This window comes from Condylura cristata, unplaced genomic scaffold (genome assembly GCF_000260355.1).
Source record: "Condylura cristata isolate star-nosed mole 26May11 unplaced genomic scaffold, ConCri1.0 scaffold00002, whole genome shotgun sequence".
Classification (NCBI taxonomy): Eukaryota; Metazoa; Chordata; class Mammalia; order Eulipotyphla; family Talpidae; genus Condylura; species Condylura cristata.
Genome location: NW_004567103.1, coordinates 73,559,528 through 73,575,840, shown reverse-complemented (window position 1 = coordinate 73,575,840; position 16,313 = coordinate 73,559,528). Strand labels below are relative to the sequence as shown.

At 37.5% G+C, this 16,313-nt stretch overlaps 1 protein-coding gene across 6 annotated transcripts in view; it reads right to left on the bottom strand.

Annotated features, from left to right (window-relative positions):
* Positions 1-16,313, bottom strand: part of ZRANB3 (zinc finger, RAN-binding domain containing 3) — a 169,690-nt gene that overhangs the window by 7,220 nt on the left and 146,157 nt on the right. For 3 of the 6 annotated variants that reach the window (XM_012727504.1, XM_012727474.1, XM_012727497.1), the window contains one exon: positions 15,497-16,240. In XM_012727504.1, coding sequence (XP_012582958.1) covers positions 16,142-16,240 — 99 coding nt within the window. In that variant the 3' untranslated portion in view covers positions 15,497-16,141. Of the gene's footprint in view, positions 1-1,686; positions 1,752-4,312; positions 4,621-15,496; positions 16,241-16,313 lie in introns of those variants that run through there. The other 3 variants (XM_012727492.1, XM_012727488.1, XM_012727483.1) reach the window with 3 other exon arrangements.

Below are 16,313 nucleotides of genomic sequence, written 5' to 3'. Positions count from 1 at the left end.
CCATTTCCCCTCCATCCCCCCCCCCCACACACACACAATCACTCTGGAGGAAGTTAACTGCCATGTCACACGTAACCTTGTGGAGAGGCCCACCTGGTGAAGAATTGAAAGCTTTTGGAAACAACCGTGTAAGTGAGTTTAGAAGTGGATTCTCTGCAGCCTTTAGATGATTGCAATATGAAGACAGCTTCTCAGAAATCACTCCTGGATTGCTGACCCTCGGAAACTGAGGTAATTTTTGTTAGTTTAAGTTGCTATATTGGTAGCAGTTTGTTACACAGCAAAAGATAACTATTGAATAATAGAATATAAAAAAATAGCTAATACAATAACAGCTTAAAATAAATTTGGCGTTTAAGAAAGGGGCTCAAATGTGTGCTATATATTGGGAAGTCTAGAGGTGGAAGGAAAACATGAACTGTGATATTCTAGAAGCCAAAACACAATGGTCCATGAAGGTGGGAACTGATGTAATAGTGTCAAATACCATTGACACATAAGGTGAAGACAACTGCCTATTGTGCACATGTCTATGCAGAGTAAGAAATGTGTTAAGAGAGAGGTAATAGATTTCTTACTAGGAAGAGAAGTGACTTCTTGGAGGCAAGATAATTATTCCCTTACATTGATGTGTACACTGAACACTTCTGCTCCAAGTAAGACAGTCTTGATTGCAGTGCTATTCCTTGCCAGAAACTGGAGGATAGCATTAAGATAGGAAATGGAGAGAGCAAGAGCATCAAGCTTTGGTGTAATCTGTTTCAGGCCACTGTAACTATATATTGTCCCCTTCTTGCTGCCAGCTTATGCAAGGCTTGCAGAATAGATAAGACTTGATACGGAATAATGAACTAATGATTACATGCATTCATGCATGCCTCTATGGCAAAGGAATCTTCTCCGTGTCTTTAATTTTGACCATTGGGGATCGTGAAACCAGATCATTTCAGAAAATTAGCCTCTAAGAAAAGAAGTGCTAGTGTTTTGGTAGCTCTGAGAAGCAGAGCTTGGCATCCACTTGTAAAAGTGGACTTGGCTAATTGAAAAAATATAAAGCTAGTTTATATTAGTACAGCTTCTGTGCCAGCAGTTTTTCCCTTGGCCATTTGTGATGTCTGACTGGGTGGGCATGGATAACCCCCCTCAAATGAACTGTCCACCTACTGCAGGGAGCATTCTAGAGGCGAGATTATCACATAGTGTAACAGGTACAGGTTTCACGGACTCCGCCCCCACTCCATGCTGGAACTCCAAATCCCATCAGTACCAAGAAGAAGCACGCAGGGACGTGAGGGCGGAGCTGAGCAGCCAGGTTGGGATAAAACCGGACATGTGGGCTCTGGGGGGCTCTTGGCCTGGTGGTTCACAGCTGATCGTTTTGGCACTCAATCGGTTTTCAGCGTGCCGATGGAGTCCACGTCAGTAGAACTGGTAGGACATCCTAGTTAACCTGTGTTTCTCTCCCTCTTTCCCTGGGTTATCCCTTTACCTTTCTCCTTATAAATAAATCCATCATTTAACCTTTTGAAGTGTGTCCATAATACGATTGAATCGTAAGCGCACGGGTGAAGACCCACAGACAGGCAACCCAATTCACATTGGGGTGCCCTGTAACAATAGGATGGCAACTGAACTAAGGCTCCTACTTGAAACTTACCCAGAGATGACAGGAATGTCAAAGACCCACTTTTTGACAGGGTTTGGGGCCGTGATCCACTTTACTCAATGAAGCCAGCCGGGGTAACTTAGGCCTAGAGCAGAGAGCAGACATAATACTTCCTGCTGCTTTCCAGTTAACGAACCTCTCTAAGAAAGTTACATTTGTTCCTTAGCAGACTGAAAAGTAAAAGTTGCCTATTGTATTTATGTGCATGTGTGTGCAGAGCCATGATAGAATATTTGTTTTGTTGTTCAAGTTTCCAGGTTTATCTTCATCTTTGTCTCAATGAGTGGTGAACAACTCTAGGGAAATACTTGTACACTGGCTGGTTTCTACTGGAGGAGCTGCTCAGAGAGGGGTAAGTTGATGGTGGTACTCAGGCAATGGTAAAAGTATTTCCTGAGAGGGGAAAATAATATCCACTGTATTAGTTTCCTTAATGCTTGAACAAAGTATCAAAGTAACTGTTTAAAAAGAACAGGGCAAATCCAAAATCTAGGTGTTGGCAGGATGCTGCTTAGGGCAGTGTCAGGGACAGGCCCTAAACACGGGTGGTTGGGGGGCAGAACAGGCAGGGTCTTAAGGTGGGAGCGGGGTCAAACAGCGGAGATTTCTAAAAGGGGAAAAAGGGGAGTGGGCGTGAGGAAGACACGGAAGTCGGAGTTGGATGCAAGTCTTCCTATTCTCTTAGCAGAAGTTTATTTTATACATTAGGAGCAAGCAGTGGGATGACATCGGCACATGAACTGGGCTGAGAGATTATAATCAACTTTTTTTCTAAGAACAGTTTGACCTTCAGCTGAGATTATAACATTTGTTATTCTTAAAATCAATCTATTAAAGTTAAGATAAGTACATAAATTTGTAAAATTTGAGGCTAACATTGTTATATTTACCACAGTGATGATTGGCTAAAATAAAGTCCCTTTAAATCTTAAATGCTACTTAATGATCTTCATTCTCATTGAGCCATCTTAGAGGGTAAAGTCAAGTTGAGGGCTAGAGTGGAGGCTGGGTTGGAGATGTGAAAGAGGAGAAAGTGAGGTTGTGGGCCAAGGCGAAATTGTGAAAGAGGGTAAAGTCAAGTCAAGGGCTAGGGTGGAGAAGTTTTCTGGTAGATAAATCACTAAGGGAGATAGTAAGATTCCTCATGTAAAGACTAAGCAATAAAAAGCTTAAGAGAGGAGAGTGATAAGATTTTGGTTCTCGCCCTGGCAGTAAAAGAACTCTGATTATTTTTAACATGTTCTAGTACTGCCTTGTTTTACAATATTGATTTTGTTATAAGCCAATTGCTTTTATTAATCAGCCAGTTGTAATAATATTTTTGACTTCAAGAGGAATTTCCCATCCTGGGGCAGTGCTTGCTTGCTTGGGGGCAGCACTTGCTTGTTTGGGCCAGGCAGCGCCTTATGAGGCTAAGGCAATCCAGTTGAAAACTGATGATTGCTTAGAATATTTTGATGATTATACAAAAAGGGAGGTCATAACATAAGCTAGCATGGAAATTCTGATTTTTCAGAGCTTTTTCTTTTCTATCTGGAGTCTGGAATTTGTCAGTCGACAGAAGTTGCATAGCTTGTGTGGGAGGTTTCTGCCTCATCTTTTGCAAGCTTCTGGTTGTTAGTAATCCTTGTTCTTTAGCTCCCAATTACAGCATTTCAGTCTTTGCCTCTGTTATCACATAGACTTAACTCTTATCTCCAGAGACTGTCCTCCTCTCTCTCTCTCTTGAAGATTTACTTACTGGGGAATGGGTCAAGAGTGAAGGGGGGTGATCAGTTTCACCAGAGACAGTGAGGAATGGAACAGATTGGCTGAAATACACTGCTGAGGGGAGCAACAGGTGAGACCTGAGATGTCTGCTGTGCCATATGGGTTAACTCCCTGCCTGGTATGGAACTACTGCTGCAGTGGTTGGGGATAACATCATAGTGCTGAGACTTGATCCCTTGCACCACCAGCCAGGCCATCTCTTCTCTTCTTACGCCAACAGCTATCCTAGTCCATCATGATCTTTTTGTTTGTTTTTACTTTTATAATAGTTTATGTTTACATATTTTTGTGCATTTTTTCATCTCAGTTGCAATCCCCTTGGGTTTTCCATCACCATAGTCCAGTGCATTTCCCTCCCCCCACTGTTTCTGATCCCATTCTCCACTCCATCCCCACAAAATGTCTCTAGTATATAGCTGTTCATCATTATCATTATTTTCTTGCCTGTTCTGTTCTATTCCTGCTATGAGAGAAACCATCCGGTATTTTTCGTTTTCTTTCTGGCTTATTTCACTAAGCATGATCCCATCCAGCTCCATCCATGTTGCTGCAAAAGACATGTGTTTCTATTTTTTTTTTTTTTCGGTTGCTGAGTAATATTCCATTGTGTTTATGTACCACATCTTTTTAATCCAGTCATCCACTTTGGGGCATTTGGGCTGTTTCCCTGTCTTTCCAATTGTGAATAAAGCAGCAATAAACATGGGGGTGCAGGTTTCTTGTTGATTCAGTGTTTTTGTGTCTTTTGGGTAGATACCTAGGATACTCCATCATGATCTTAACTACATCCACAGGTCACATTTCCAAACATCCTCAATTCTGGGGAAGTAGGGATTAGGACTTTAACATTACCTTTCTTTTTTAGAAGAGGGTGGGGTTCAATTCAACACCCTCTAGTTGGTGGTAAGACCATATAGCCTGACATTTGTAAGCATAGGCCTGGTTCTGGAAAGATCACTTTCAAGTCCTAGCCATCTTTACTAATCACAGGATGCAAGGCTGATACCTGACTTGCCAAAATGGGGACAAAAATAAGTGGGCAAGAGGTTGTTATAAAAATGAAACAAGATAATACCTGGTAAGTGACACAGTATAGGCAAATGGATGATAGGCTACCAGATATGAGCTCCAGTTTTATGTGAGGACACATCTTCCCAGCAAGTGTTCATAGATTCTAAATAGCCCTGTGAAGAGAAAGATTTCAAAATCTCACAACCATTTCATCAAATGAGCTGTTTTCTTAAGATCCCTTTTCTCCTCCTAGGTTATAGAGTCTGAAAGAGGATGTTACATTTATAGGCTGAGTAAACTATGGCAAGACAAGGAGCCAGGGTGGGTAGTTGGGAGAGCTGTAGTGTGTTGTGGACTGAGGGACTTAGCTGCACAGAGGCCCTCTGATGCAGTCTTGATGTAGCCATCAAGTAAGAGTAAGGAGCTGGGCTTTGAGGGTGCAGCTACCACTTGTGAGCCTCATCTACCCCGTCAAGGAGTTTTGGACACTTGAATGAACAGAGAGGCCCTTTAGTAGAAGAAAGTAGTAACAGTGGCCTCCCTGGTGGCACAGGGGTTAAAGTCTCAACACTGTCAAGCTATCACCAGTCAGTGCAACAGGAGTTCGAGATAAGTCCTGGCTAGGGAGTTAATCCATGCAGTGTATCAGACTTCACCTGTCTCACCCACCTTGTCTCTGATCAGACCCACTAGGAAATACCGTGGTCACTACAGTGATCCTCACAAGAGATGTTAGTGGCCAAGATCTGTGATGGTGGCAGTGGGGCAAAAGACTCAGCAAGTCATTGGAGGATTTGGTGAATAATGGGAAGTGGGCAGTGAGTACAGGGAGGAGTCTTGGATGCCCAGTTCTGAAATCTGAGGGGATGGATGCTCTGTTGTGAGAGGGAAGCGCCAACATGAGATTTGTGGCCTGTAATCAGCCCTGTCACAGCCACCTGGCAACACAACAGCCCCCAAGAAAGAGTGCTGCTCTGTGTGCACTGTAATATAACTTGCACCCTTTCCCTTACATGTCGTGCAGTAGGATGTTAGGTAAGGAAATGCCTATTACTTAGAGTTTCCAGTCTTAATGCTTTGATAATGACCTGGAAGGAGAGAGATCACCACTTCCATTTACCTTAAGTAGCCTCCTCTAAATACATACTGCTTATGTTAAATGTTTGTCAGGAAAGTGACATCAGCTCCCTCCAGGGGCCAGTCACACCTAACTAAGTGATGGGGCAGGAATAAAAACTTGTGTAAGTTCTTCAGCCACTTGACAGCTTGAGTAAATAATGACTTTTCTGTGCTATTTATTCACATTCCTCTTTCTCAGCCCTATTTTTGAACCAGAACACTCTTTATTTTTGTCCATGTTACATAATGAGGGAACTGCATTCTTAGTAACCCACTGTCACTCCTATATTATCTTGCCTACATGAAAAAAAGGAAATATTTTTAGAGTGTGAATTTCCCAAACTTTCTCAACTATTCTGGGTGAAGGCATAATGTCAATGGGGGGAACAAAAGCGGGCTTGACTGAGGCCAAACCCTGATCTTCGAAGCTGATCTGGGTTTCTTTCTGTCCTGTCCTGGCCAGATAGCAGAAGACTCTTCAGGTGTAGTCCCTGTAGTTCTCCCACCACCCTAGCACTCCTTTCCATTACCACAGTCCAATGTTTTCATTCCTCTGCTGATGTATGCCTCAGATTGATGGTCAGATTGTTCAGTTTCTCTGATTTCTACATGTAAGTGAAACCATCTTTTTGACTTGTTTCACTGAGCATAATCCCTTCCAGCTCCATCCATGTTGCTGCAAATGGTATGACTTTACTTTTTGATTGCTGAGTAGTTGTTCATTGTGTATCTATGCCACACCTTATTGATCATAGGAATGCTAGTAATTTTAATTCTTTGCTCCACTTATTTCAGGATAGTCAAAAGATTGGGGAGGAGGGAGGTTTAACTGCAAGCAGTAAATCTCTCTTAAGCATTCTCAAGTAACAGCTGAAAGCTTCTGTAGGGGAGTGAAACCAAGAGAAGAGAGCAGTAGCATTTTGAGTGTTTGAAAGACTCCAGCAGGAGGCTTGTGCAGCTCAATTAAATACAGTGTATGAAGAAGGTAACTTTCCTGAAGTGGGCATGTATAGTTCCTTCAGGAGGTTTCTCCACTGAGCCTTAGATGGTCTATAAAAATAAATTTATCTTGAAATGCTAGAAGCTTTAGGTCTTGTAATCTGTCACGAGAGCCAGAGATGCTCATTTTGTGTTCCTAAGGAGTTCCCTAGGACTCTCCTGTTTGAAAACGGGTTCTAGCAGCTTGTATACAACCAGGCTACTGGAAAAACCAATCCTCTGTGTAGGCACAGGGGTTGCTGCTTGGGATGAATCCAAAGGAGGACATACCCAGTTTAAAATGGAAATCATTCAATCTAACAAGTTCTGTGAGAGAGTTGAAATATAGGTTACCCTCACCACTGAAGATTCCTGAGGCCTTTGCAAATATCCAAATTATATATGTTATTACAGAAGATAATTATCCCACAAATAAAGTAATCCAGAGTTTCACAAACATGAATACTTATGGCACCTCTTAAAGTCACCATCAAAGAAAGAAATTTCATTGAATTTTTAAGTTTAAAACTGAAGTAGTGCAGAATAATTATCTTGAAACATGCTATTGTTTTTGAGAGTACTACATTTTACCACTGAAAATTCAGCATCTAAACTAGTTCTTTGAATATAAAATGTCTGAAGAATTACTATTCAAAAGTCATTCCTAAATTGATTACATGTTGAATAATCATATTTTTGAAACATGTAGTTAAATATATTGTTAAGATTTCATCTGTTTCTTAGGTGCCTAGAAGAAAACTTAAAATTATATATGTATTAGTGACATCAGGGAAGGTTGAGGAATATTTCAGGCTAGGAATCAGGCTAGACAATTGTACTGGCAGAATGTAAGTGATCTATTTTAGAACTCTAAAGTCTTTTCAAGGACTTGCAACTTTCAGGGGATGTCTTACATAGTAAATTGTGGTCAATTGGTTAATTTCAGCTCTTTGCACATTAGTGACTACTCATCCTTTAGTAGGACAAGCAGCTATGTTAATGCACCTGGAACCAATTGCACAGATTTGTAGAACAGGGTGAGTTAATAGGACCTTGTCTTCAAATTAGCAGAAATCTATATTCTGATTGTAGAGGTTTAGAAACACACAGGAGCAGCTACTAGCCCCATCATCTGATACAGCTTTCAGAGGATTTAGAGTCCAAGAACTTTTTTTTTTTAATCTTAATTCATTTTTCCCCTTTTGGGAGCCAGACAATGAAGGATTAGGCTATTCCAAGAGCAATCACAGGTACAGGGAATTTAGAGAGTCACTACATATACCCAGGGAAAGATGAAGGCTCCAAAAATATCTGAGATTTTAGATTTATATCTTTGGCTGATTCCTAGCAAAGAGACAACATACAAGCCACCCTGGTACAGAAGAATCTGATTTCCAGAGTTATCACAGTGTAAGATCAAATGTCCTATCTTTAATTAAAAATCAGAAGATATATAAGAAACAGAAAAATGGTCAATTCAAAGGAAAATAAAGCAGAAACCATCTCTGAAAGAGACATGATGGTAGGCTTAATAGACAACACTTTAGAACAGTTATCTTAAAGATGCTCAAGAATATAGCAAGATGTAGATAAAGGCAACAAAATGATGTATGAGTAACATACAACTATCAACAATGAGAGAAAACAAAAGGCAACAAAAATTCTAGATCTAAAAAGTAAAATAACTGAAATAAAAAAAATCACTAGCAGGATTCAAAAACAGATTTAAGCAGTTGGAATAGGGCACTGGTGAACTTGAAATTACTGAACATAAAAAAGATTAAAGAAAAATGTGGGATCCTATGAAGAACACCAAGTACATGCATACTGCAGGAGTTTCACAAGGGGTCGGAAAAAGAGATTATTTGAAGAATGGCTGAATACTCCCTAAGTAAAAATCTCTATGAAGCTCAGTAATCTAACTAGCATAGAACCATGTTGAGACACATTCTGATGAAACCACTAAAAGTCAATGACAGAGAATCTTGAAAGTACCAAGAGAGAAGTGATTCATAACAGATAAAGATCTTGAAAAGATTATCAGATTTCTCATCAGAATTTTTGGAGACCAGCAAGCAATGAGTTGATATACTAAAAATGCTCTAAGTATAAAAACTTAACAAAAATCATACCTGCTAAAATTGTTCTTTAAAAATAAGAGAGTCCTTCAGGTTGACATGAAAGCATACCAGAAAGTAGCTCAAATCGTATGAAGTAACTCAAATGCTGCAGTAGATATAAATTATGGGCAATTATAAAAGATTTCAATTACAACTTTGGTTTGTAATTGCCCTTTTCACCTTAGACATGATTTAAGAGACTAGTGAATAAAAAAGGTATTAGTCTCTTTTGCTGCACACATGCAGAAAGATAATTTTGTGACTATCAGTAACTAAAATAGATTGGGGATGTAGCTTTAAAGGAAGTTTTTGTATATTTTTGAAGTTAAGCTGGTATAGTTTATATTATAGTGTTTTAACTAGGAAATTAAATACACCCCCAATAGTAACCACAAAGAAAATAGCTTAAAATAGATCCAAAATGAAAAGAGAAGGAAATTTAAATGTCTCACTACAAGAAATCATCTAAATTCAAGGAAGTCAATAATACAATTAAAGAGAAAAAGGCATAGAAAATAATAGCAATTAAGTAATAGCAATTAAAGCCCATAGAAAATAATAGCAGAAAGACCTTCCCTATCAGTAATTACTTTAAATATAAGTATATCAAACTCTTGAATCAAGAGATTAGCAGAAAAGATTTAAAAAACATGATCCAATAAAATTCAGTGTATAAGATACTACATTTTAGATATAAAGACATAAATGGATTGAAAGTGAAAGGATCAAAAGGATATTCCACATAAATAATAACCAAATGAAGCAGGGTGGCTATAGTACTAGACAAAATAGATATTTTTAAGTTACCAGATACAAAGAAGGCTGTTATAAATAAAAGTTTTGATACAAACATTTACATTTATGTATCTAATAGCAGAACATCAAAATATATTAAGCAAAAACCTTCAGAACTGAGAAACAATTAAAAGAAATAAATGGACAAATAAATATCTCCACAATGATGAGAACAACTAGACAGAAGATAAGGAAACAGGGCTTGAATGACAATAAGAACTAGACCTAACAAACATACACAGCAGAATACACATTCTTCTCAAGGGCACATGGGATATTTCCAGGATAGACTACATATTAAGTTACAAATCAAGTATTAAAGATTAAAAAATATATATGTATATATACTATTAAAATATCTCCTAAACACAACAGGATAACTTAGAAATTAATAGAAGAAAGATGAGAAGATTCACAAAACTGAAAATCAGATTATTTAGACAGTCCAAAGGTTAAAGCAAACACAAGGGAAATTAGAAAATACTTAGACAAGAATAAAAATAGAAACATTGTAAGACAGTGTTAAAAGGGAAAGTTACAGCTTTAGACGTTACATTAAAAAAGAAAATATGAAATCAATAACCTAACAATGTAGGTAGAAAAAGAATAAACTCAGAGCTAGCAGAAACATGGAAATAAGATTAGAGCAAATATAGAAAATTAGTAAAAGAAAATTTATAAAATCAAGAGTTGTTTCTTTGAAAGATCAACAGAGCTAATAAACATCTAGCTATAAGGATAATAACAAAGGGAAACTAAAATTACTGATAACAAAAGATGGGTCATTAGTACTTCTACAGTAACACTGCTTTAATCTGATTCTTTGTTAACCACAAAACTGATACTCTGAACTACATCTGCCTGATTCCCGCATTTCATTTCTCTACTTTGATACCCAGTTTGATATGGGGAGAGTGACATTATCTTTCTCAAACCTCCTTTTATGAAGCAGATTTCAAAACAAGAGGACAACTGCACAGCAGTGTTTCCATATGCCTTTTAAGATATGCATTTGCTGAAGGTTGAAACATGAGTGAAGACAGTAAAGGGAAAAGCCCGTGGAAAGCAGGTAAAACATATTGCAGGATTGTCCAGGTGATTTTAAGTATAGCAAACTGGATTTACAACCAAGGTTAGGTTCTGTATGTGTGACTGTGTGTACACTAGACATGCTGAATATTTGCTAGATTCAGGTACTTGGTAGCAGTTTTTTTTTTTTTCAGCTTATTTTGTGGTTTAAATCAAAATTGTGTAGGGATATTTCTTAAACAGACCTTAGTTGTCACATAGACCCAGGTTTCTGAGCTTTCATTTTAATGTATGATGAACTCTAATTGTAGGGAAGACTGATATTATATAAGAGCAGAGAGATTGTGAAATCAACATTTCAGGAGAGGAATATTTTTAAGGTGTTTCATCTGCCAGTAGAAGAGGGTGAAAAGATAATATCTACTAGTGAGACAAAGCTTGTCAATATCAGAGGGGGTAGTTGTGAGAACCTAAAATTAATTCAGTACTGGTGAATATTTCTTGACTAGCAAATACTGGTTGTAGTGAAACACCCTTAACAATATAAAGCAACTGACAAGTTGAGAAGGGGCATTTCGCTGGCCATTGAGTAAAGAGACTTGTGCAGGGACTAGGTGTCCACAATTCTCCTGTGTCAAAACATGAGGTAGAATAAGAGGTTAATAATATTCAACAGAAAATGAGATACTTACTTCTACAAGCTATTTTTGATGTTGGATTATTCATCATCCTGTATCATTTAAGTAAACACAATGTTTTACATTTTATCTGAAGAATTCAAGAATGTTTACTTCTTTGACATATAATTTAAAAAGTGCTTTATACTTTTATTTCCAAGGAAACTATACTTGAAATCTTTTACTCATGAATCTGAAGATTTATTAGTAAGACGTGGGCTGAAAAATCCTTTCTCCATCAATGGTTAGGAAAATATAAAAAAATTATGCATTGTCATAGGACAATCTTCATAAGATATACATCAGGCTGTAATTAATTCTGAGAGTGGATATTCTTTTACCACTTCCTTATGAGATCTCCACCATATTTCTGGTGCTACTAAAAGCAACTTTTTCCAGCATCAGAAAATGTCTAGGAAGTAATGTCATTCAGTGACCCTGTCAACAGGAAGTAAGACAACCTAACCTGGCTTTGGACAGGCATGGTCTGGAGCATGAGTTCCCTGCCCAAGAAGTCCTTACCCTGGCAGCCAGCACCAACCCAAACAGCTGTACTCCCAGCACAGGCCTGAGGGCACAGCTCACTAACCTGCACAATCTTATTTCTCAGTGCAGGCATTTCTCACAGTTCCCATATTGTATTCCCTAGATCCAGAGCCTTTCTAAGACTAACCTGTATCAAGTAGCCTATCTTTTCAGATCTGGGCTGTCTTTCTTCATACCTTCCCTGGTACATTTGTTTTTCCACTCAATCCTATATGGTACAGCTATATTCTTCCTTGGGGGGCACTCTGAATTTTTTCTGTAGTTAAGGTGTCCAACTTGTCCTGTCACTTTCCATGTCTCTCTGTTGGAAACTTCCATTTGAAATCCATAAAGGGCAGCTTCTTTTTAGAATAAGAATGAAAGAACAGCCTCCCTAAAATGTCCCTTCTTTGAAGAAGCATTTATCCTCTTTAAAAAAAAAAAATATTTATTACTGTGTAGAAGAACTGGGGGTGCAGGCCTGTGGCGTGAGAGTGAGAGGGTTCACCAGAAACAGAGGGGAACATAATAGGAAGATTTACTGAAATACATTGCTGAGAGGAGCAGTGGGTGAGGCAGGAGTAGTCTTCTGTGCTGTGTGTGTTAGTTCCCTGGCCAGAGATGGAACTCAGGCTGTCATGGCAGGCCTTCGGGGTGGCAGTAGCTGAATCTTAACTCCTTGGTCACTAGGGAGGCCCCTTTTGCATTTACCTTCTGAAGTCTTTGCTATGAGATTTACTAGTATTTATGTTCAGTCCTAGTCCTTCGTTTAAATATACCCAAGTAAAAACCATCAAATTGTACACAAAGCTCAGATATGGTAGGAAGGAATAGGCCAACAACATCTTGTGTAGCAAATGCTCATTGTCCTTTATAGCATTTATGTTTTTCATCTTTACTGAGGTATAATTGGCAAAACTAAGATATTTAAAAGGCACAATGTGATGATTTGATAGACATGTATATATTGCCAAAGGATTCCCATCATCTAGTTAATTAATGTATTCATCACCTCACATTTATTTTTTTTATGGTAAGAACATAAATTCTGCCCTCAGCAAATCTGTTATATTATACAGTGATACTAAATATCATTATCATGTTATACATTAGAGCCTCAGATCTTACTGAGGCATTTACCAGCTTCTTCCTATCTGCTAGTTTTCGGTAACCATTTTTCTACTGTTTCTGAGTTCAACATTTCTTTAAGATTCCATATAGAAGTTATACCATGCAGTATTTGTGTCTTATTCCACCTTCTACGTCCATGTTGTCAAAAATGATAGGATGTCCTGTTCATGAAACCTGAATAATACTGCATTGTGCTGAATAATATTGCAGTGTATGTGTGTAAGCACACACAGAATTGTAAGTCACCTAAAAATGTTTCAGTTAACGAGGGACCACACACATGACAGTGCCCCAATAGGCTTTAATGTCACATAGGCAAGTAGTTAGGCTGTACCATGTTAGTCTGTGTTAACTACACTTTGTGACAGTCCACAATTACAGTATCACCTCATGACACATAACATACAAACACAACCCCATTCTCACCAACCTTTTTTGCCTTTTTTTTTTTTGCCATCCTAGTAGATGTAAGTTAATATGCCTTTATGGGTTTGGTGTGCATTTGCCTAATGATTAGTGATGTTGAACATTTTTTCAAATACCTATTGGTCATTTGTATGTTTTTGCAAAAATGTTTATTCAGGGCCTTTGCTTATTTTTTAGTTGGATCATTTGGTTGGTTGGTTGGTTGGTTGGTTGTTTATTGCTATGGAGTTTTTATTAGATCCTGATATATTTTGGTTATCAACCCTTTTTCAGTAATGTGATTTACAGTATCTTCTTCTGTAGGTTGTGTTTTCATTCTGATAGTTTCTTTTACTGTGCAGAAATATTTTCTCTTGAATTAGTCCCAATTTATTTTTGCTTTTGTTGCCTTTGTTTTTGGTTTCAAATCTAAAAAGACTGATGTCAAGGTATGTTATCCTGTTATAAAAAATTGTAAATTTTATGATTTCATGTCTTGTATTCAAGTTTTTAATCCATTTTGAGTTAATCTGTGTGTTTGGTATAAAGTAGGGGTTCTTTTGCATATGAATATCCAGTCTTCTCAGAACCACTTATTGAAGCTACTATCCTTTCCCCACTGCACAGTCATGGCCCCACTGTGGAAAAATTGTTGTGTATATATATGTGTATGTATATGTATGTGTGTGTGTGTGTGTGTGTATATTTATAGGTTTACTTCTATGTCCTGTATTCTGTCCCATTGATTTAGGTGTCTGTTTTTATTTCAGCACCATACTATGATTACTAGAGCTTTGGATAGGTTAAAACCAGGAAGGGTGATATCCTCAGGTTTGTTTTACTGTCTCAAGATTACTTTGGCTATTTGGGGCCTTTTGTGATTCCATACAAATTTTAGTATTATAAGCTCTATTTCTGTAAAAAATAACAATAGAATTTGGATAGGGATGCACTGAATCTGTAGATTGATTTGTGCTATATGGCAATTTAATTATTAATTTTTCCAGTCCACAAACACAGAATATCTTTCCATTTATTTGCATCTCCTCACATTTCTTTCATTAGCATATTATAATTTTCAGTGTATAGATTTTTCACCTCAGTTAAATTTACTCCTAAGTATTTTTTTTTAAGATTTATTTATGCATATAAGAACTGGGGTGTAGGCCAGAGGTGTGTGTGGAAGTGAGGGCGTGGGAGGTGAGACGATTTACCAGAGACAGAATGGGGAGCATAACCAGTGGACTGACTGAAATACATGCTGAGGGGAACAGTGGGTAAAACAGGAGCGGCTTGCTGCACCACGTGAGTTAAGATTCCTGGCTGGGGATCAAACTTATGCCACAGTGGCAGGTGCTAGCTTCACAGTGCTGAAACTCAACCCCTTGTGCAAACTATTGAGGCCCTTCCAAAGTATTTTAATTCTTTTTGATGCTGTTCTACATTTTTATCTGGCTGGAATTTTGAAATCTGGCATAGAGAGAATATTATCATGGGTCATTTCACCTCACACATTAATATAGTTCTTAAATGTAAGCATTTTCTGTCTAGAATTACCACCTCAGTTTGATCTAAAGAGCAAGAGCCACTCAAATTTGACCTACTTAGACCAAAGTCTCACTTGCAAACACCCCATGCTAGAAGAAAAGCAGAGTGTAGTCTTCTTGGCTGTCAGCCACAGGAGTCCTAGGTTACCCTGGCAATGAGGCACAAAACTGTGACGAGCCTGACCAGCAAAACAGAAAGGAGGCCAAGGAAAACCCAACCTAACTTACAAAGTAAACAACATATTTGAGCTCATACAATGAAATAGTAACAAACATTATTAAAATTAGAAAACATTAGAAAAATTTATGATTGTATAGTCTATAAACAAGTCCTTGATGTAAAACATCAGCTACTCACTAAAATAGAATGTGCTCATACTAATTAGTTTACATACAAATAGCATTTACAAAGGTACCTTTTCTGAATTAAATTATTCCTTAGACCTGTATTTTTGTGTAGTTCTGACTCTGCTCTCTAATAGGATTATGTCCTGGTTTCACTTTTATTTTTGAATATCAATTACATTTTAACATTGTGCTTTTTAACATATGTCTGATCATGATGTGCTATAGTGTTTTATCATTATCATTCCTTTTAAATGAGGTACCAGGAATATATTTTTAATAAGACAGAAAACCAGGAAACAATGGACACTTTGACAGTAAGTCTAGTTTTACATGTTAGAACTGAAAAAAAGTTTAAGTGACACTTTACATATTTTCAGGTTTTTAATAATAGCTATTCAATAATTTAACAATTATTTTACTGAGAACCTTCAAATTTCCCATAAAAGCCAAGATTTAGTGAGCTTACTTTCAAATACATCTTTCCAATAAAGACAACCAGCTAAGAAATAAAACAAAAAAAACCTGACAATGTGTACCTCAAACCACTTGGAAGCTTTTAATGAAGAGGAGTCTTCTCTTGCATACTAAGAAGGCTGGCCACACTTAGTCCAGAATCCCTGAATAATGATTTGCCTCTGAAATTTCCCTTATGGTTTTGTAGTGTTCCATTTATACCCGTAGCACTCCAGGACCAATGCTAATCCAGCAGCACTTTTCAGGTAATTGAAAATATAATTTTCAAATATAATCTATGCATAATATCATGATTACAGTATATTGGAAGGAATGAAAGCTTAACAAAACCTTACTGAAACCTAATTGAGAGTCTGCTATTATAGCTCAGTTTTCATAAAGTGCTTTTAAAGGTACTGAACATTATAAGCATAATATGAAAAGGGAAATTGAATTCTTAATTTTTGTTCTGAAAATTTTCACTCTTAAAATAGCAAACATGGGGGGAAAATTGGTTAAATTCCCCCATATGTAAACTATTTGTAATCCATTCAGGTCTTTTATGCTTCATTTCTTTACTAAAAACCTGGTAATGTCTGATCCATGTTTTGATGCTAGAGAATGTCTTCTCATCTGGCTTCTTTCCTTGGCTTGTCTGGTAGTTCTCTAAAAATTAAAAAAAATATATATATATGCACAGATATATATTAGGAAAAATGTACGGATTATAGAAGTCAAA